Genomic DNA, 22,918 nt, shown 5'->3' on the forward strand with positions numbered 1-22,918 from the left:
CAGTTTTTAAACAATTGAAAAAGTCGTCAAAATTGACCAAAATGGTAAGGGGTGAGCCTTACCACTTTAGTCAAAATTGACGACTTTTTCAATGTTCCAAAAATGTTCTAAAATGAAAGATAATAGTCTTAGAAAGCCATTTTTAGCATTTTAAGACAGTTTTTGAACACTTGAAAAAGTCGTTAAAATTGACCAAAATGGTAAGGTGTAAACCTTACAATTTTGGTCAAAAATGAGGACTTTTTTAATGTTTCAAAAACCAATCAAATATCCTCTAAAATAAAAAGTTATTAATCTTAGGAAGCAATTTTTTGCATTTTAAAACAGTTTCTGAATAGTTGAAAAAGTCGTTAAGACTGACCAAAATGATAAGAGGTAAGCCTTACCATTTTATGTCAAAATTGACGACTTTTTCGATGTTCCAAAAACCAACTAAATATGCTCTAAAATGAAAGATATTAGTCTTAGGAAGTTTTTTTCAGCATTTTAAAACAGTTTTTAAATTGTTGAAAAATACCAACCAGATATGCTCTAAAAAGAAAGATATTAGTCTTAAGAAGCCATTTTTACCATTTTAAGAAAGTTTTTTAACCATTAAAAAAGTCGTCAAAATTGACCAAAATGGTATGGGGTAAGCCTTACCATTTTGGTCAATTTTGACAACTTTTTCAATGTTAAAAAAACCAACCAAATATGCTCTAAAATGAAAGATATTAGTCTTAGAAAGCCATTTTTAATATTTAGGACAGTTTTTGAACCTTTGAAAAAATCATCAAAGTTGACCAAAATGTAAGGGGTAAGCGTTACCATTTTTGTCAATTTTGACAACTTTTTCAATGTTAAAAAAACCAAAGTTCCAAAAATGAACCAATTATGCTCTAAAATGAAAGATATTAGCCTTAAGAAAATATTCTTAGCATTTTAAGACCGTTTTTTATTAATTGAAAAAATCGTCAAAATTGACCAAAATGGTAAGGGGTAAACCTTACAATTTTGGTCAAAATTGACGACTTTTTCGATGTTCCAAAAACCAAACAAATATGCTCTAAAAGGAAAGATATTAGTCTTAAGAAGCTATTTTTAACATTTTAAGACAGTTTTTGAACAGTTGAAAAAGTTGTCTAAATTGACCAAAATGATAAGAAGCAAGGCTTACCATTTTATGTCAAAATTGACGACTTTTTCGATGTTCCAAAAACCAAACAAATATGCTCTAAAAGGAAAGATATTAGTCTTATGAAGCCATTTTTAGCATTTTAAGACAGTTTTTGAACAACTGAAAAATACGTCAAAATTGACCAAAATGGTAAGGGGTAAGCCTTACAATTTTGGTCAAAATTGACGACTTTTTTGATGTTCCAAAAACCAACTAAATATGCTCTAAAATGAAAGATATTAGTCTTAAGAAGCTATTTTTAACATTTTAAGACAGTTTTTTTAACAATTGAAAAAGTTGTCAAAAATGACCAAAATGATAAGAGGCAAGCCTTACCATTTTATGTCAAAATTGACGACTTTTTCGATGTTCCAAAAATGAACCAATTATGCTCTAAAATGAAAGATATTAGTCTTAAGAAGCTATTTTTAACATTTTAAGACAGTTTTTGAACAATTGAAAAAGTTGTCTAAATTGACCAAAATGATAAGAAGCAAGGCTTACCATTTTATGTCAAAATTGACGACTTTTTCGATGTTCCAAAAACCAGCCAATTATGCTCTAAAATGAAAGATATTAGTATTAGGAAGCCATTGTTAGCGTTTTAAGACAGTTTTTAAACAATTGAAAAAGTCGTCAAAATTGACGGAAATGGTAATGGGGTAGGCCATACTTTTTTAGGTCAATTTTGACAGCTTTTCTAATGTTCCAAAAACCAACCAAATATGCTCTAAAATGAAAGATATTACTCTTAAGAAGCCATTTTGAGCATTTTAAGACAGTTTTTGCACAATTTAAAAAGTCGTCAAAATTGACTGAAATGGTAAGGGGTAAGCCCTTACCGTTTTGGTCAAAATTGACGACTTTTCCAATGCTCCAAAAATTAACCAATTATGCTCTAAAATGAAAGATATTAGTCTTAAGAAGCTATTTTTAACATTTTAAAACAGTTTTTGAACAATTGAAAAAGTTGTCTAAATTGACCAAAATAACGACTTTTTGACGACTTTTTCGATGTTCCAAAAACCAGCCAATTATGCTCTAAAATGAAAGATATTAGTATTAGGAATCCATTTTTAGCATTTTAAGACAGTTTTTAAACAATTGAAAAAGTCGTCAAAATTGACGGAAATGATAATGGGGTAGGCCATACTTTTTTAGGTCAATTTTGACGACTTTTCCAATGTTCCAAAAACCAACCAAATATGCTCTAAAATGAAAGATATTACTCTTAAGAAGCCATTTTTAGCATTTTAGGACAGTTTTTGAACAATTGAAAAAGTTGTCAAAATTGACCGAAATGGTAACGGGGTAGGCCATACTTTTTTAGGTCAATTTTGATGACTTTTCCAATCTTCAAAAAACGAACCAAATATGCTCTAAAATAAAAGATATTAGTCTTAAGAAGCCATTTTTAGCATTCTAAGACAGTTTTTGAACAATTGAAAAAGTCATCAAAATTGACCGAAATGGTAAGGGGTAAGCCTTACCATTTTGGTCAAAATTGACGATTTTTTCAATGTTCCAAAAACCAACTAATTATGCTCTAAACTGAAAGATATTAGTCTTAGGAAGCCATTTTTAGCATTTTAAGACAGTTTTTGAACAATTGAAAAAGTCATCAAAGTGACCGGTATGGTAAGGGGTAAGCCTTACCATTTTGGTCAAAATTGACGACTTTTTCGATGTTCCAAAAACAAACTTATTATGCTCTAAAATGAAAGAGGTTAGTTTTAAGAAAGCATTTTTAGCATTTTAAGACAGTTTTTGAACAAATGAAAAAGTCGTCAAAATTGACCAAAATGGTAAGGGGTAAGCCTTACAATTTTGGTCAAAATTGACGACTTTTTTGATGTTCCAAAAACCAACCAAATATGCTCTAAAATGAAAGATATTAGTCTTAAGAAGCCATTTTTAGCATTTTAAGACAGTTTTTGAACAATTGAAAAAGTCGTCAAAATTGACCAAAATGGTAAGGGGTAAACCTTACAATTTTGGTAAAAATTGACGACTTTTTCGATGTTCCAAAAACCAACCAAATATGCTCTAAAATGAAAGATATTAGTCTTAAGAATCTATTTTTAACATTTTAAGACAGTTTTTGAACAATTGAAAAAGTTGTCTAAATAGACCAAAATGATAAGAAGCAAGGCTTACCATTTTATGTCAAAATTGACGACTTTTTCGATGTTCTAAAAACCAGCTAATTATGCTCTAAAATGAAAGATATTAGTATTAGGAAGCCATTTTTAGCATTTTAAGACAGTTTTTGAACAATTGAAAAAGTCGTCAAAATTGACGGAAATGGTAATGGGGTAGGCCATACTTTTTTAGGTCAATTTTGACGACTTTTCCAATATTCCAAAAACAAACCAAATATGCTCTAAAATGAAAGATATTAGTCTTAAGAAGCCATTTTTAGCATTTTAAGACAGTTTTTTCACAATTGAAAAAGTCGTCAAAATTGACCGAAATGGTAACGGGGTAGGCCATACTTTTTTAGGTCAGTTTTGACGACTTTTCCAATGTTTGAAAAACCAACCAATTTTGCTCTAAAATGAAAGATATTAGTCTTAAGAAGCCATTTTTAGCATTCTAAGACAGTTTTTGAACAATTGAAAAAGTCATCAAAATTGACCGAAATGGTAAGGGGTAAGCCTTACCATTTTGGTGAAATTGACGATTTTTTCAATGTTCCAAAAACCAACTAATCATGCTCTAAACTGAAAGATATTAGTCTTAGGAAGCCATTTTTAACATTTTAAGACAGTTTTTGAACAATTGAAAAAGTCGTTAAAATTTGACCGAAATGGTAACGGGGTAAGCCATACTTTTTTAGGTCAATTTTGAAGACTTTTCCAATGTTCCAAAAACCAACCAAATATGCTCTAAAATGAAAGATATTAGTTCTAAGAAGCCATTTTTAGCATTTTAAGACAGTTTTTGAAGAGTTGAAAAAGTCATCAAAATTGACCGAAATGGTAAAGTGTAAACCTTACAATTTTGGTCTATTTTGATGACTTTTTCAATGTTCCAAAAACTAACCAAATATGCTCTAAAATGAAAGATATTAGTCTTAGGAAGCCATTTTTAGCATTTTAGGTCAATTTTTAAATAAGTGATAAAGTCGTCAAAATTGAGCAAAATGGTAAAGTAAGGTTTTGGTCAATTTTGACGACTTTTTCGATGTTCCAAAAACCAACCAAATGTGCTCTAAAATTAAAGATAGCGTTAGGAAGCGATTTTTTGCATTTTAGTACTACAAATTGAAATAAATTCACAGGAAAAAACTGAAATGTGGACATAAGAAAAGAAATTAGCAGAAGAAAATCAGATATAAGAAAAACAATTTTCACATTAAAAAGAAATTTTGACACAAGAAAATAATTAGGGAACAGGAAAAACGATTTGCGAAAAAAATTTGGACATAAGAAAAAAAAGTTTGACAAAAAAAAATGTCAAATGAAAAAATGGGAAATGAGTAAAAATGTGCTTAAAAAAAATTGGACACAAGGAAAAAAATTAGACCTGACACAAGGAAAATATACAGAAAAAAAATTGGACAGAAGGAAGACAATTTTCACACGAAAACTTTTTATAAATAAGTTTACAAGAAAAAAATGTGGACACGAAAAAAAAATTGGAAATAAGAAAGACCATTTTCACACTAAAAAGAAATTGTCACACAAGAAGAAAATTTGAGGTGTAGGAAAATGATTTGCACAGGAAAAAAATTTGGACGGGAGAAAAAAAGTTGTAGCTGAAAAAAAATTGGACAAATAAAACAAATTGGCTTGAAAAATTTGGACAGAAGGAAAACAATTTTCTCACGAAAAAAAATTTCACAAGACAAAAACAAATCAGAGGGAAAAAAGTTGGATAGAAGAAAAACAATTTGCATTGAAAATATTGGACACAATAAAAAAATTGACACAAGAGAAATACGAGAAAAAATTGACACTAGAAAAAAAATTGACACATCTTTCTCCTTGTCTCCAAATGTTCTTCCTGTTAATTTTCTTCTGGTGTAATTTTTTTCATGTGTGTCGAAATTGTTTTTATTTTGTCAATTTTTTTTTCGTTGGAAAGTGTTTTTATTTCTCCAATTTTGTTTTCCTTTGATTTTTTTCACAACCTGTTCAATGCTCGAAAAAGAAGGCAAATATGTTCAAAAACGAAAGAGATTGGTCTTTTTAAACATTTAAAGCAATTTCCAGCATGTAAACACATTTTAGAAAATTTCCGAACCTGGTCACTTTTTGTCAAATGGCAAGGGGTACCGCATAATATTGATAGCTAAAATTGACAATTTTGGAGAATTTACCAACTTTAATCTTATGTAAAAAGAAATGATTTGTCTGGGGCAACTGTGTCTTGCTTCGGCTAAAGTATCCTGAAACAGTTAGCCCAAGATGGATATTTTTAGAGGGAGGGGGGAGACAATAGGATAAGCCTTACTATTTTCGCAAAAATTCACAAATTTGTCAATACCCTAAATCAGGAAAAATTGCCAAAAAACGAAAGAGATTGCTTTTTTAAAACATTTAAAGCTAATTGCAGCATGTGAACACATTTTAGAAAATTTCCGAGAAGTGTTTTTCTAAAGTGGCAAGGCATACCTTTTACTATTAAGGTTATAATTGAACATTTTGGAGATTTTACTATTTTTTGGTAAAGAAAACGAATTTTTCTTGGATAACTGTGTTTAGCTTGGACAAAAATTATGGACAAAAAAATTGATACAAATAAAATTTGACCGGAAAAATGTTTGGATTGAAGAAAAAAAATTCCATGGAGAAATATTTAGAGAAAAGGAAAAAATTAACCGAAAAAAAGGCAGAGGAAATGATAATTAAGGGAAAAAATTGGACACAATGAAAACAATTTTCACACGAAAAAAAAATTCACAAGAAAAAAATTTGGACCCAGCACAAGAAAAATATATAGAAAAAAAAATTACATGATAAAAAATTCGAAATGGAAAAAAATTAGACGTAACAAAAAAAAAATTACGCTAAAAAGAATTGTCAATAAAAAAAACTTTTTACACATTTTGCTTTGACCCAAACCAATCACAATAAAAGTTTTTGGAATGCCAAATCATGACATACTATTTCAAATGAGCCCTCGATGCCCTGACGAAATGATGCCAAAAATTAAATCAATTCCTGCTTTCTGCGAAAATACCTACTCCTTTTACCATACGTAAGTTTATATGTCAAATCATCACCGCATGGCATGGAAAATATTTGGCTTGTCTACCACAAACATTTCAAAGATTAGTGTCATTTTTAAATGCAATAAAACGACGCTGCATTTTAACATAAAAATTTTACCTCAAGGCGGAAAGAATACAAGAATTTGACGAAGTAATGCAGAGGAATTGTTACACAAAAAGGCCCGCACAATAAATAATCAGTCTCATATGGTTTACTAAGAAACAACTAATTCCATGTATTTTGATCAAACCGTGATTAAGCTAAAAAAGCGCGACTGTTAACAGTTCCTTATGCAACTGTAGATATTATAGAAATGAGCAAAATAAGTAAGGCAAATTAACATGCATTGTCTCAGAGTTTGAGTATTTCAACAAGTATTAAAGAAGAGCCAATCAAAAGAAAGCTGGCAATAGGAGGCATGCCAAAAGAATTACCAGGTTTGATAATTGCGTTACAATTTTCTGTATCGCAACATGACGTTTGACACTCTTTAATCGTTTCGGTATTCTTCTTTACTAAATCACAAATCTCTGAAGAATTTGAACAACGCGAAGACTGGTAACAACGCTCGTCAGTCATCAGATCTTCACCGACCTTGTAGTTGATCCTCAGACACCGATCTTCTTTATATCCACAGCTGATACTATTTGTTTTACACGCCTTTCCTGAAAAATTGATAACATGAGCAGATGAGGCACAAGACGACACTTAACTCAATTATAGTGTACGGTACAAATAATGGAAGGGAGGAAGCGCATCGGAGCTTTAAGGCGGATTTCCATGCATTCAGTGCAAAATATTGCGTGATCGACTTTTTGCGGTCGCTTTCTTTTGAAATACAAACATTCAAGCGGAACTGATCCCATTAGATGAGCTTGAACTGATGAACACATTTCAAAAGAAAGCGATCGCAAAAAAATCGATCGCGCAACATTTTGCAATGAATGGAAATCCGCCTTTACTTCTTTAACAAGGTGATATGGTAGAACAAAATAGCCAAAATACTATATAAGACGAATATTATCACGGTAAGCATAATGTTATCGTAATAAATTATATGTAACAGCTAGTAATATATAACGAGTGAAAAGATGTAAAAGAAAAGTTTTAGTCATTTACACCGCGGAAAATCATGGATATTTGGGACTAAACCGATTGACAGACATAACCTGCTGTCACTTTCCTCCGCCGAGGCTTTTGTGTAAGTAACTGAAATATCTCCTCGCTTCTAATTTTAATACTTCCTACAAATAAGCATCTGCTGAGGATATCCAGCTGATCTGAGATCATGACGTCATGAGGCGTCTCGACAAAACTGAGTTATTCTACGCCTGGAGTTATTTGTCCTTATTCTTCTAACTAATAGTATAAAGAGCGAAAAATTTAAGTTCTAATTTACAGTTGGGAAAAAATAAGCGTGCTTTCGTTTGAAAGAAATGATAATTCAGTTTTGTCGAAGATCTGGCTTCTGATTGGTTGATTTTTACACCCAGATCAGATGGATCTACAGTACTTGCTTGCATCATTGTAGAAACGCAAGAAGGGTGCTGGGTGACAAAGCGGACAAAACCTGACCACTTCATACTGAGTTAGATGAAGTAGAATCAAATATTACCTAATGATGTTATACGGTTTTGAAAATAATCCATTGTTTGTTTTGGGGATCAATTCCATGCCGTGTCCGAGTGTCACGTATCCCATACATTAGTACGTTAAAAAACAAAGCAATTTGACGACTTGTACCGGGTGTCCCAAAAAAAACTTTACCTGTTTGTCTTAATATAACTCAAAAACGATAAAAGCTATTGAGTTGAAATAAACTCCACTGTATACAAACAGGGCTAACTTAGATTTTGATATATAACATTAAATTATTGATGTGATATTTACGGAGATACAAGCATTTGATGTCGCAAGGTACTTTCAAAATCCGTGAAAAATTGAAAAAAATCGGCTATTAAATTAATTCGAAAATACTTGCATGCCACTTCCCGTGGTAAGTTTTTAACTTCAGCGATTTTAACTTTAATTGTTCGCTCTTATATAAGAGTAAGTTTGCAATGGAAAAGCGTACATTTAAAGTTAAAATCACTAAAGTTAAAAACGTAAAAGTTAAAGTATTAGTTTCGAATTAATTTAATAACCGATTTTTGTCAATTTTGCACAGATTTTGAAAGTACCTTGCGACATCAAATGCTTGTATCTCCGTAAATATCGCATCAATAATTTAGTGTTATATATCAAAATCTAAGTTAGCCCTGCTTGCATGCAGTGGAGTTTATTTCAATTTAATGATTTTTATTCGTTTTTGAGTTATATTAAGACAAAGAGGTAAAGTTTTTTTTGGGACACCCGGTAGTTCATTATCATCATGATTTTCTTACATGTAAGTAACGTATTATATCTGAAAAGGAGGTTGCACAGCATTCTTTTTCGCTCAACGTTTAATCAAGAGAATTTGAGAAAATTTTTGCATATAGTGTATAGGTCGAATAATTTTATATAAATTTCATCTTTAACAGGTATATTTGGTTCTAGAATTGAGATAAATCTCAGAAGTAATACATATCTTACCTTTCCCTTGACATTGGTAGCATTTCAGAGGAGCTGGCGGGTCACAGTTGTCTTCTTCACAGCATGAAGTAATACAATTAGTCGCACCTTTAAAATACTTTCCAAACTCGGATCCTAGCTTCGAACAGGCAATAGTTCCAGTGCAATGATCCATTAAAGCGCATCTTTCCGCAACTTTCTGGACGCCATTTTGCATAAACCATACTCTACTACAAAGACCTTCACCAGGTTGACATTTTCTGCTCTGACCTTGTCCAGTACATTTTGTGCCATTACCAACACACATAGTGCAGTTCCGTGCAGACGAAGCTGTGGTAAATAAACAGAAATAAAAAGATCACAAATAGAAATTCTAACTCGCGAATTACTTCTCTTGCTGGCGTTAAATGCACTAATCGCTTCCTTGCGTGCCCATCCCTCGCTGTATCCGCTCCTTTCCAGAGTTCACGAGCCTCTTCCTAGCCCCCTTGCTGCCATTGTGCCCAGTCCACGGGCGGTTCCTACGATTTTAACCTCGGTTACTGCATAACCTCATTAAAGTGCAAAATTAATGTATATAATTAACGAACAACTAATTCCATGTATTTTGATCAAACCGCCATTAAACTAAAAAACGCAACTTTTTACGTTCTTGCAACTGTAGATATTATAGCAATTAGCAAAATAAGTAAAGCAAGTTAACATGCATTTTCTCAGAGTTTGAGTATTTCAACAAGTATTAACGAAGAGCCAGTCAAAAGAAAGCTGGCAATTACCAGGTTTGAACTTTGCGATACAATTTTCTGTATTGCAACATGACGTTTGACACTCTTTAACCGTTTGGTTATTCTTCTTTACTAAATCACAAATCTCTGAAGAATTTGAACAACGCGAAGACTGGTAACAACGCTCGTCAGTCATCAGATCTTCACCGATCTTGTAGTTGATCCTCACACACCGATCTTCTTTATATCCACAGCTGATACTATTTGTTTTACACGTCTTTCCTGAAAAATTGATAACATGAGCAGATGAGGCCTGAGACGACTCTTAACTCAATTATAGTACGGTACAAATGATAGAGGGGAGGAAGCGCATGGGAGCTTTATGGCGGATTTCCATTCGGTGCAAAATGTTGCGCGATCGACTTTTTGCGGTGGCTTTCTTTTGAAATACAAACATTCAAGCGGAACTGATCCAACTAGATGAGCTTGAACTGATGAACACATTTCAAAAGAAAGCGATCGCAAAAAAATCGATCGCGCGACATCTTGCAATGAATGGAAATCCGCCTTTACTTCTTTAACAAGGTGATATGGTGGAACAAAATAGCTATATAAAACGAATATTATCACAGTAAGCATAATGTTATCGTAATATATGTAGCAGCTGGTATAATATATAATGAGTGAAGAGATACAAAGAAAAGTTTAAGTCGTGTGGGAGATTTAGATGGTGTTCTATTGTCGTTTACAACGGGGAAAATCATAGATATTGGGGACTAAACTGACTGACAGATATAACCTGCTGTCACTTTCCTCCGCCGAAACACTTCATACTGAGTTAGATCAAAATTAATAGAATACATGTACACATGGTTTGGAGACTAACTAAAGGTACAATACAACTCATTAACACTATGTTATTGTCCAGGTTTATGCAAAAAATGGTTCCTTTCTCGTCACGTGTCTATTGTATTTTAGCAGAAATTTACCAATGGCATTCGTCTTGTTAAACTCCTCAACCTTGACTTGAAAAATATGTTAATTGTAAGTTATAATACAATAGACATGTGATGAGAAAGGAGCAATTTTTTGCATAAATCCGCCTCAACATAATTAATGAGTTGTATTGCAGTTTTATGTGGTCTCCAAACCATGTATATTCTATTAATTGTGGTTAGATTATCAAATATTAACTAATGATATTATACTGTTTTGAAAATAACCCATTGTTTGTTTTTGCGGGTCAATTCTAAGCCGTTTTCGAGCGTCATGATAATGAACTACAAGGCGCTACGCCTTGTAGTTAATTATCACTATGATTTTTTTACGTACCTGTAAGCTGTTATTTGAAAAGAAGGTTCCCGTCATACTTTTCTCGCTCAAGGGAATGTTGAGAAAATTTTTGCAAAGTATAGGTCGAATATATAAATTTCATCTTCAATTGGTATACAGTGTATTTGGTTCTAGAAGATAAATCTCAGAAGTAATACATATCTTACCTTTTCCTTGACATTGGTAGCATTTCAGAGGAGCTGGCGGGTCACAGTTGTCTCCATCACAGCATGATGTAACACAATTAGTCGCACCTTTAAAAAACTTTCCTAACTCGAATCCTGGCTTCAAACAGTTAATAGTTCCAACGCAATGATCCATTAAAGCGCATCTTTCCGCAACTTTTTGGACGCCATTTTGCATAAACCATACTCTACCACAAAGACCTTCACCAGATTGACATTTTCTACTCTGACCTTGATCAGTACATTTTGTGCCATTACCAACACACATAGTGCAGTTCAGTGCAGATGAAGCTATATTAAATAAATAAACAGAAAAAAGTCGTAAAAAGTACGCAATGTTTGCGTTCATATAGTTATAAGGAATTTTCTAAATACTAAAGGAACGAGTCATGCTAAAAAACCGAACATTTTTCGTGAACATCAAGCGTGAAAAAACATCACCATGCGCAAGTAAAAAGAATAATCGCAGCTAGTATGAAAAAATAATGCCTAAGGTTGGAAAAGAATGCATGAAATGTTAGGGATAGTAGCGGTGAGAATCGTAACTATATATACAAAGATCGGACAATAAATCATATCATTATCCAAATAGGCGACTTATATACCGTACTGTGCAAAAGTTTTAGGCCCCCATGAAGTCAAATTGTCACTTGTTAGTAAAATTCATGGTATTGCAAGACATGCTAGGTAGAAAGACTTGTAGTGGTCTTGCACTTGGTACAGCCACCATGAAAGACCATTATTGCGGCACAATGCCCAGTCATTGACCTAACAAGCTTGTTTGTTACATCTAGATCAACAGCCTCACGTGATGCGAAAATGGTCTCTTTGATTCTTCCAGATGTCGAGATGGTATCTATCTGACCTCTTCCTCACTTATTCCCAAAAATGTTCAATGAGGTTTACGTCAGCAATCTCTTATAGCCCTGGGCTGGTCAATATCACTTTCTTTCAGGCTCTTTTCTGTATGACACGGTGCCCCATCTTACTAGAAGATATAATCTCCACCACAAAACCATTTCATATTAGGAAAGTTCTAGATACAAGCCAAACATACCATTTTCCGTATCTAGTCGAAAATTTACGATCTTGAGACTTTCTAAAAGGTGGAGAGAGCTTTGAGGTTGAGACTTTATCTTTGAACAAGATAGGGCACCATGTGACAGAGAAAAAAGCCCCAGAGAAAGAAATATCAATCAGTACAGGGAAACGAAAGAATTCTGACCTAAACTGTTTGAATATCTCTGGGAATAAGCGAGGAAGAGGTCAGATAGAAGACCATCTGGACATCTGGAAGAATAAAGAGACCATTTTCGCATCACGTGAGGCTGTTGATCTAGATTAACAAACAAGCTTGTTAGGTCAATGACTGCATGGGCATTGTGCCGCAATAATGGTCTCTCATGGTAGCTGTACCAAGTGCAAGACCACTACAAGTCTTTCTACCTAGCATATCTTGCAATACCATGAATTTTACGAACAAGTGACAATTTGTGACTAAAACTTTTGCACAGTACTGTATCTTGGGAAGATTATACATCATGCACTGCATACGAAGACATTTCCACATCTCATTTCGTGGGTGCTTTGTTAATAATTTCGGGAAACGGATCGCAATCATGTGATCAACCTCAGCTTTCATCTGGCACCTTGAATCTAGTTACGCTTCACTTGGTTTTTTTGTTCTGTCTCAAGTGTCCTAGCGTGCCGGTGCATATAGATGCGACAATGCATTGAGCAGGGTAAGAGAAGATTGCTCAACATGCACAATACCTGCAAGAATCGTTGATAGGAAAAATATGTTGATTAAAACCATCTTCATTAATTTTTCTTTTTACTCCTATATTAAAATGTGAAAGATTGAGATTACTGACACATCCCGGGGAAGGGGGGGGGGGGTGCGCGATGCTATTGTATTACATAGGAAGTGTTTAACGATTCTGGCCAGTGGCCTTATCCTAGTATAAATAGCACTAAACCAATGAATACACGACAATAAGCAGAAAACATAATTCGATAAATTAAAAAAAAACAAGTTCTGAGCTTTTTAGACAACTGCTTTTATAAAAAAATTCTTACGATATTTAAAAGTGGTATGTACCGTCCATGTTTATAAAACTACGATCCCAGAAACGTTTCGCGTTGTCGGCGCTGCACTGTTCGACCCAAAGAGCATAGCTGCCCCATAGGCCATACCTCAAAAATTCTGCGGACAGGACTAAAATTTTAACACGTATATAACTTGTCATATACATCACCACTGTAAAATGAAGGATTTTTCCGGTCTTTTTTAATAGGGAATGATGTAATTATTGGACACCGTCACACCGATCGATTTATGTTACTGCATATAAGCACGGAACAGCGTAACCACACATTTCAGACTCCGTTCACACGATGTCGGAAGAATCTCAAAACGCTCTCCAGAGTCGAAGAATTTGAAAACGACGGCTGAGCGGATACGTGTGGACAGCTTTGCCGGATAAATTTGAAAACGATGACGTCACGTATATGAAGTCGTTTTCATATTAATGAGGCTTGTTTCAAGTCTAGTGGTTTATGCTCAACTTTATTGCTATATTAGCCTCAAAAAAGTCTTATTTAGGTTATTTTTATGATGAGTAAAATCTTCGGCAATTCTTGTAGCATTTGCGGAAGTATTTTACAAGAGAAACGTGTCCAAAATGTCGGGGTATGGTTATACACAATTTCTTATACACGACATGCATCTAATAGATTTTCAACAACAATATTTATGAGTTTGGGCTTGTCATCTGTCCAAACAAAGTCCTCATTGTTGTTTTTTACTTTGAATTTGGTACATTTTTTGCTTCGAATTCGACATTCAACCTGTGGCACGCGGGGTGGAAAACGGTGTAGGTGTATTGCGGGATCAAATAACTTTAGCGTTTTCGGATCGTTTTTATGTTTACGTGTGGATGCGGATAAATATTTTAACGGATAAATATTTTTGCCTTTTCAAATTCTTCCGGCATCGTGTAGACAGGGCCTAATATTTGTCATAGACTCACATCTAAAAAAATGCGTAATATCTGACAGAAATGGGAAAAGACCGATCTTAATCTATAATATAATTTACTCTATAACTTATGCTAGTAGCATTTCGAAACACCCCTGAATTAGCTCACAGAAGCATGGTGTTGCGTGATATGATTGAAGAACACTAAAGCCTCCTTCACACTTGTCGCAAGAATCTGGGATTCCCTGTCTGTCGGAAGATAACACAGTCACAATGGATGCCTGAGTCTTCGGACAAGGATGAGGTAGGCCTTTCAGGTCCACACAGACAGGACGCGATTTGGCATGCATCGCGTTGCGTTACCACATCGCGTTTGGTCTGTGTGGGCGTTTAGAACTCATAAGGAACATTGCCGTTTTTCCGCACGGATGCCTCACGACACGGACAAAAATTGCAGACTCCATTTGGGATCAAAGCCTTAACACAGCTAACCCATGCCTAATAGCCTAATATAATTTAATACATAAGAGATGCCTGCGGAGGAGGCTAGTTCGTCTCGTTTGTACGCGGTTTATATTCATAATTAGGACGTACTTTGCTCGAAACGTATCGAATCGCATCATATTTTAAAAAGCGAGACACATCTTATCATACAAACTACAGAATTGTTTAGAATTTAGCAAGGTGTACATAACATGCATGCATGATTTCACATACTAAGACACAGAGTCTGTTGGTCTATATAGTATTCCTCAAATTCTCTCTCACATCTCGCCGGTTTCTCATTTCAGAGCTTAAATTTAGTGAAATTTGCTTACCTGTATAACCACAAGTCACCGGTGTTCAGAGATGTAGACTGGAAGGTGAGATTATACAAATGCACTCTCTTGGACTGCACACGCGCGGTTATCGACGCGGTTTCGAAATGCTTTTAGGTTTGGTTTAGAGGTGTCATGTTTGGTTTAGAGGTGTCAGATTGCAAATATGACTCAAACATTTTTCAAGAGCTTTGACAGGTGTCACGGGTAATTTGTGACTGCGAAATATAACTGTCGCATGCAGTTGCAAAAAATCCAAGATGCAAATTGCCACTATAATAACTACCATGAATCCTAAACTATTCCATAGTTTTACTTTTACCGCGGAGATAGAAATTAGAAATCCTAACATGAATTTCTAGTACTGGTTCTAGCTCTAGGCAAGCTATGAAAAGTTTAAAACTTCTACGAGCATTACAATGCTATATAAAAAAACTATACGCATGACTAATGTTAAAAGCGACCTCTTTCATAGTTTTTCATAAAAACATATAATCATATACCATTAACATTAGTCATATACCGTCAGGGCCGCCGACAGGGGGATGCTGTGAAGGAAGGATTTCATCTGCATAAAAATCGAATTCTAAATTTTTAAAAGGTACTTAAAAATAATGAATACAAAAATATCAACAAGTTGACCCTATAAATTAAGTGCTGTGTAGACAGCTGTTAGCATAGTACATAGTACACTGTCGTGTTTACACACATTTAATCCTAATATGATTAAAATTTGCTGCAGTTGCTAATAGCTATTCACGAGCGGATACAACACAAAATACAAATTGCCAAAATATACAACTAAGATGAAAAATATACAGCTGGGTATAAGGTTTTGCCCAGTCAGATATTTTGCAAGCGTTTTATATTTTGCGGCTGACACGCGAATTTATGACCAATCACTCGTTATAAATTTTGGAAAGGCACCGAGGCTACAGCAAACGTCATTAATATCGCTTGACGCCGGTGTGACAGGGGACTGGATGAGAACAAAGGAGACAGCGCATTAAATAGAAGCCGGATAGTCTAGGTCAACGACCAGTTGTTCGTCGTATTCTTGCACATTAAGTGCATAATACAATTTTGTATGGATTTCTCAAGAAATTGCTTGCTATAAAGCAAATATGGATTAAATAATATGGATTAAAGCAGTCTTATATACACTCTGCAGGAGACTTTTGTAAAATTTCCATTTTAATCATGGAAAATGAAGTTACATAATGCCATATCATAAAATACAAACTTTATTTCATCTGACACAAACAGCGAATGTTCTTGCCGTGAGTTGCCGATTCTAACAAACACTTGGTATAACGGCGCGAGGATTTGTGTTAATTCCAAATTTGTAGACCTGCTGCTGTCAGTCGGGATGCCGCTGGTCTTACCACGAGACAATGACTGAATATTATCTGATTGAAAGAAAACTGTCCCTACCCAGCCTCCTCCACAAGCACAGGCATCTCTAATTTTTATAAGTAATACTCGTATTTGGCTTGGCGATGCTAGCTGTGTAGGTAAAGGGAGAGATCTCTTCATTTTTTCTCTCTACTCCTCGAAACAGCTAGCCCAAACCAAATATGAGCAATACTTAAAATAGATAAGAGATGCCTGCTGAGGAGGCTAGTCCATATCTTGCATCTCGTGAAGGCTTTCTTACCCACGCGTAAAGCAAATATTTTCTTCCCACATAACATCATGATTGAACACTAAGGAGTTTACAACGCGGTCAGCTAGAAATAAGCTACGGAAATTAATTACGCTGCCAAAACATTGAACTAACCATAGAAACATTTCAATCAATTGTGCTAAGACCCTCCGATGTCTGGCTGGCATTGCAGTTTCATATAAGCTATCTAACATGTACAGCTATCACGCGTTGTCGCTACTTTCATGTCATCGAGATGCCATCAAATTGCCTCATTCCAAGGCGTCGTAAGAATGAACGCTGTCATGGGACCACAAATTATGCACACCTATTGTCTCTCGCGTGAAGTTTCTTTCAGTGTTTTGCAAGCGCGTTGTTGAGCTGGCCGCGTCGTGAATCGTAAACTTCCTACTGATTTTGTGAGAGAAGCAACCCCCCGTCCTAGCGATTCTTGTATAATTGGGTATAATAATTAATCAGTGGACTATGCCGAGGTCACACGCAGGTTATTCACTTTCTTGCAGTGAACTCTAAGAGCGTAAGTGGGGTCTACATAAACACACATCGGAGTTCCATTTGGAGAAAAGGCATTCTCTTCTATTTGTTGTAATAAATTTGATTGGGCGAACATCCCTGCGTCGTGTTTCTTGCCTTAATTCTAAAAAAATCAAAGTATTCAGATCTGTAAAATCTGTAAAATTCTTAAAAAAACGTATTTGGTGTGCAAAAATGTTTAAAGAAATTAACTTACTGCAACAGGACAAATATATATATATATATAATATATATATATATAATATATAAATATAATATATATATATATATATAATAATATATATATATATATATAAATATATATATATAAATAACCAATAATTCCGTTTGGTCATGCAATGCACTGAAACTTAAAGGAATGAACTCTTTTGTGACCATTAATTGTAAATGTCTCGCTGATGTTTGTCATGTTGACAAATTGGTCTCACAGTTCCGTCTATGAAGCCGAAGCAATTTTCTAGCGGGCCCTTTTTCATGAATGGCTTCTGCATAAATCTGAAGATTTTCAGAACGTGTGGGGTTTCATAGAATTACTCTATGTCAGTGATTATTGTGTATAAAATCAGTAACCAAATTTGATATCATGCACATCTCCGGAACCGATCGCCAAAGCGTCATTATATCGCAATATCGACGTGGATATGCGAGGTGGTTCAAAAGCATACACAGTCCGTTCGAGTCCGGAACAGGTTGTTCTTTGTGGGCACTTAATTACATCGGGAATTTGTGGAGTTTTCTGAAGAAATAGGTTGTATTCTAAATTCTGCTAAACATTCGGCTTCGTTCATTCCATCCAGACAAAAGGCTAATAATTGCTGTTTCGAAACTCTAGATTCCTTGAATCGTACGCTAAGTGCAATAGAATAAACTCTTCTTCAGTCAGAACACCTTCTCAGTCAAACAGTACTAAACAAAACATCTAATTTCTCGAAACTAAGACATCTCCCGTCGCTGCAGTTTGCTCAAATGCTTTGAAATTCGCTGGGATGGCATAGCAGTTTCCAGGCTTTTTGCGACAGTCAGGTTGCCGTTGGCTCGAAAATTAAAACGTCACTTGCTTAAGTTCCGTATTGATTTCGGAGCGGGCGGTATCCCTTCCCCCCTATAACAGAGCGAAGGGCCCTCGTTGATACCAGTGATATTTATAAATATGATTTGATCTAATTTGAAATTACCGTATACATGGGTACGAAGTTAATTGGGGTATATATGATACTATTTCGACAGCGCCGTCGAATAATTGAGTGACGAAATGGCGCCACAAGACAACTAGTGAACTTAAGGCAAGTCACGTTTTTGACAACACGTCACTTGCTTAAGCTCACTATTTTATGACTTTTGCCGTACGTTTGAACATCGCCATATAGCATGGAATTCTGGGGTTTTTATTTGGTCGTCATACTTTAAAGAAGTGTGTGGAAACGACGCTCTATTTAACATAATATTTTTTACCCTGAGAAACGTTGGCAAGGAAGTTGTTTAGGTAATGCAGGAGAATGGTAACACAGAAAGGCCGCACAATAAATCATTAGTATAGTCCCATATAATTTATTAATTTAGCGAAAAACTAATTCCATCTATTTTTATCAAACTTAAACTAAAAAAGCGCAACTATTAACAGTTCTTTATGCAACTGTAAATATTATAGCAATGAGCAAAATAAGTAAAGCAAGTTAACATGAATTGTCTCAGAGTTTGAGTATTTCAACAAGTATTAACAAAGAGGCAATCAAAAGAAAGCTGGCAATAGGAGGCACGCCAAAAGAATTACAAAATTTGATAATTGCGTTACAATTTTCTGTATTGCAACATGACGTTTTACACTCTTTAACCGTTTGGTTATTCTTCTTTACTAAATCACAAATCTCTGAAGAATTTGAACAACGCGAAGACTGGTAACAACGCTCGTCAGTCATCAGATCTTCACCGACCTTGTAGTTGATCCTCAGACACCGATCTTCTTTATATCCACAGCTGATACTATTTGTTTTACACGTCTTTCCTGAAAAATTGATAATATGCTCATGATGAGGCCTGAGACGGCTCTTAACTCAATTATAGTACGGTACAAATGATGGAGGGGAGGAAGCACTGGGGAGCTTTACTTCTTCATCAAGGTGATATAGTAGAAAAAAATAGCTAGACTAATATTATCAAAATCACGAATATTTCAGTGGGTTATGACTGACAGATACAACCTGCTGTCACTTCTCTCCCCCGAGGCTTTTGTGTGTGTAACTAAAATATCTCCCCGCTTCTAATCTTAATACTTCTTACGCAAAAGTATCTCCTGAGGATATCGACGTGCTTGCATCATTGTAGAAACACAAGAACGGCGCCAGGTGAAAAAGCGTACAAGACCTGTCTATGCACTTCATCTTGAGTTAGATGAAGTATTTCGTGTTGTAGACACGTTTTGAAATAGTGATAATGTTTTGAAAATAATCCATTGCTTGTTTTTGCGGATCAATTACACGCTGTGTCCGTGCGTCATATATCTCATAGCAATATTGGTACGTGAAAAAATAAAGCAATTTGACGCCTTGCAGTTCATTATCACTATTGATTTTTTTTTACGTACGTAACTTCGTAAGTAACATGTTGTGTGTTAAAAAGCAGTTGCCCTTCACACTTTTTTCGATCAACGTTCAATTAAAGGAATTTTGAGAAAATACTGAACAGTCAATAGTTCCAACGCAAATGAATTTCATCTTTTGTTCTAGAAGATAAATATCAGGAGTAATACATTTTTTACCTTTTCCTTGACATTCGTAGCATTTCAGAGGAGCTGGCGGGTCACAGTTGTCTTCATCACAGCATGATGTAATACAATTAGTCGCACCTTTATAACGCTTTCCAAAGTCGGTTGTTAGCTTCGAACAGTCAATAGTTCCAACGCAATAACTCTTCGAAGCGCATATTTCCGCAACTTTCTGGACGCCACTTTTCATAAACAATACTCTACCACAAAGATCTATGCCAGGTCCACATTTTCTGCTCTTACCTTGTTCATTACATTTTGTGCCATTACCAAAACACTCGACGCAGTCCAGTGCAGACGAAGCTATGATAAATAAACAGAATGTTTGCGTTCATATAGTTATAAGGAATTTCTATCACCATGTGTAAGAAAGAAAAAATATATAAATTATAAATCTTGCACTGCCAAGACATTTCCACGTCTCAAATTCATTTCATGCGCGCTTTGTTAATAATCTCGGGAAACGGAATCATGTGATCAACCTCAATCATCACAGGGCACCTTGAATCTAATTATTGTCCAGTACTTGGTTTTTGTTCTGTTTCATGTCCTAGCGTGCCGGTGCATGGATGCGACAATGCATGAAACAAGGTAAGAGAAGATTGCTCAACATGCACAATACCTGCAAGAATCGTTGATAGGAAAAATATGTTGATTAAAATCATCTTCATTAATTTTTCTCTCTACTCCTATATTAAAATGTGAAATATTTGAGAATATTGACATATCCTAGAGCATGTGCGTGATGGTAATTGTATTATTTAGGAAGTGTTTAACGTTTCTGCATGGCCAATGACCTTATTCTAATATTATAATAGCACTATAAACCAATGAATAAACAACAATAAGCAGAAAACACAATTCGATAAATTCAATCGATTCGGCAAAAAACGAGTTTTGAGCGTTTGAGACAGCTGCCTCTTTAGAGAAAATTCTTACGATATTTAGAAGTGGTATGTACCGTCCATGTTTATAAAAATGATACCCGAAACGTTTCGCGTTGTCGTTGCTGCGCTCTTCGACCCAAAGAGCATAGCTGCTCCATAGCTAAAAAATTCTGCGAACAGGGCTAAAATTTTAACACGTATATAACTTGTCATATACGTCACCACTGCAAAATTATTTTTCCGGTCTTCTTTAATAGCGAATGATGTACTTCTCCGACACCGTCAAACTGACATATAAGCACGATACAACGCATTAACCAAACATTTCAGACATATAGGCCCCGTTCACACGATGCCGGAAAAATCTTAAAACGCTCTCCAGAGTGGAAGAATTTGAAAACGACGGCTGAGCGGATACGTGTGGACAGCTTTGCCGGATAATTTGAAAACGATGACGTCACGTATCAAGTCGTTTCCATATTAATGAGGCTTGTTCCAAGTCTGGTGGCTTATGCTCGACTTTATATTGCTATATTAGCCTCAAATAAGTCTTTTTTAGGTTATTTTCATGGTGAGTAAAATCTTCGGCAATTCTTGTAGCATTTGCGGAAGTATTTTACAAGAGAAACGTGTCCAAAATGTCGGGGTATGGTTATACACAATTTCTTATACACGACATGCATTTAATAGATACTCAACAACAATATTTATGAGTTCGGGCTTGTCATCTGTCCAAACAAAGTCCTCATTGTTGTTTTTTTCACTTTGAATTTGGTAGATTTTTTCCTTTGAATTCGACATCCAGCCTGTGACACGCGGGTGGAAAACATGAAGGTGTATTAGGGGATCAAAAAACTTTATTAGCGTTTTCGGATCGTTTTTGTGCTTACGTGTCGGACGCAGATAAATATTTTTGCCTTTTCAAATTCTTCCGGCATCGTGTAGACAGGGCATAATATTTGTCATAGACTCACATCTAAAAAAATGCGTAATATCTGACAGAAATGAGAAAAGACCGATCTTAATCTATAATATAATTTACTCCATAACTTATGCTAGTAGGATTTCGAAACACCCCTGAATTAGCTCACAGAAGCATGGTGTTGTGTGGTATGATTGAAGAACACTAAAGTCTGCTTCACACTTGTCGCAAGGATCTGGGATTCCCTGTCTGTTGGAAGATAACACAATGGATGCCCGACTCTTCGGACAAGGATGAGTGAGGCCTTTCAGGCCCACACAAACATGACACAATTTGGCATGCATCGCGTTGCGTTACCACATCGCGTTCAGTCTGTGTGGGCCTTTAAACTAGCTCATAGGGAAATATTGACGTTTTTCCGCACGGATGCCTCACGACACGGGTAAAAACTGCAGTCTCCATTTGGAAAACAAAGCCTTAACACAGCTAACCCATGCCTAATAACGAAATATAATTTAATGCATAAGAGTTGCCTGCGGATGAGGCTAGTTCGTCTCGTTTGTACGCAGTTTATATTTATATTACTTTGCTCGAAACGTATCAAATCGCATCATATTTGAAAAGCGAGACACATCCTATCATAGAAACTACAGAATCCTTTAGAATTTAGGAAGGTGTACATAAAATTCATGCATGATTTCACATGCTAAGATGACAAACACGGTCACCACTCCGTTTGTCTATATAGAATTCCCCAAATTCTCTTGCACATCCCGCCAGTTTCCCAATTTATAGCTTAAATGTAGTGAAATTTGCTTACCTGTATAAGCACAAGTCACCGGTGTTCAGAGATGTAGACTGGCAGGTGAGATTATACAAATGCACTCTCTTGGACTGCACACGCGCGGTTATCGTCACGGTTTCAAATGCTTTTAGAGGTGTCATGTTGCAAATATGACCAGGCCTCTCACAACAAAATTGATGAATTCTTCAAAAATTACTCAAAATTTCCCCAGATTTCCTAAGAATTCCTTTGACATAAATAACTACGTAGTAAAACAAAGTATAACTATTGCGTAATTTACAACTTTAATTGCCACATGTGACGAATTAGACCAAAATAATCATATTTAACATAAAACCAGGCAAAAACAACTAAAGCACGAGTTTCATCAACACT

At 35.2% G+C, this 22,918-nt stretch overlaps 2 protein-coding genes and 1 long non-coding RNA gene across 4 annotated transcripts; all 3 read right to left on the reverse strand.

Moving 5' to 3' along the window:
- Window positions 1-6,726: 6,726 nt before the first annotated feature.
- On the reverse strand, window positions 6,727-15,048 carry LOC114526086. Its single transcript, XM_028547588.1, has 6 exons — window positions 14,969-15,048; window positions 12,944-13,010; window positions 11,153-11,461; window positions 9,705-9,935; window positions 8,950-9,258; window positions 6,727-7,040 (listed from the first exon to the last, which is right to left on the reverse strand). Exons 2-6 carry the CDS (start codon window positions 12,990-12,992, stop codon window positions 6,727-6,729), a joined length of 1,212 nt encoding a protein of 403 aa, XP_028403389.1. The 5' UTR covers window positions 12,993-13,010; window positions 14,969-15,048.
- A 3,808-nt stretch (window positions 15,049-18,856) lies between these two features.
- Window positions 18,857-20,145, reverse strand: LOC114526087. Its single transcript, XM_028547589.1, has 2 exons — window positions 19,924-20,145; window positions 18,857-19,170 (listed from the first exon to the last, which is right to left on the reverse strand). Exons 1-2 carry the CDS (start codon window positions 20,117-20,119, stop codon window positions 18,857-18,859), a joined length of 510 nt encoding a protein of 169 aa, XP_028403390.1. The 5' UTR covers window positions 20,120-20,145.
- A 3-nt stretch (window positions 20,146-20,148) lies between these two features.
- On the reverse strand, window positions 20,149-22,600 carry LOC114526188. Of its 2 annotated transcripts, none has more exons than XR_003687321.1 (3): window positions 22,559-22,600; window positions 20,552-20,618; window positions 20,149-20,232 (listed from the first exon to the last, which is right to left on the reverse strand). It is a non-coding gene; the product is annotated as an uncharacterized LOC114526188 (long non-coding RNA). The 2 variants fall into 2 exon arrangements; XR_003687322.1 differs by lacking the exon at window positions 22,559-22,600 and adding an exon at window positions 20,869-20,958.
- Between the last annotated feature and the right edge of the window lie 318 nt (window positions 22,601-22,918).

Source organism: Dendronephthya gigantea, unplaced genomic scaffold, assembly GCF_004324835.1.
Source record: "Dendronephthya gigantea isolate DGI-Jeju-01 unplaced genomic scaffold, DenGig_1.0 000037F, whole genome shotgun sequence".
NCBI classification, from domain to species: domain Eukaryota; kingdom Metazoa; phylum Cnidaria; class Anthozoa; order Malacalcyonacea; family Nephtheidae; genus Dendronephthya; species Dendronephthya gigantea.

Bases quoted from the DNA above. Each gene is read 5' to 3' on its own strand.
- LOC114526086 (XM_028547588.1), bottom strand. From the start codon at position 12,992: ATGAAGATGGTTTTAATCAACATATTTTTCCTATCAACGATTCTTGCA. The intron at 9,259-9,704 runs GTAATTGCCAGC...TATTTACCACAG, and splicing joins TATCGCAAAGTTCAAACCTG to CTTCGTCTGCACGGAACTGC. The intron at 7,041-8,949 runs GTAAGATATGTA...TCAATTTTTCAG, and splicing joins CTACCAATGTCAAGGGAAAG to GAAAGGCGTGTAAAACAAAT.
- LOC114526087 (XM_028547589.1), bottom strand. From the start codon at position 20,119: ATGAAAAGTGGCGTCCAGAAAGTTGCGGAAATATGCGCTTCGAAGAGT. The intron at 19,171-19,923 runs GTAAAAAATGTA...TCAATTTTTCAG, and splicing joins CTACGAATGTCAAGGAAAAG to GAAAGACGTGTAAAACAAAT.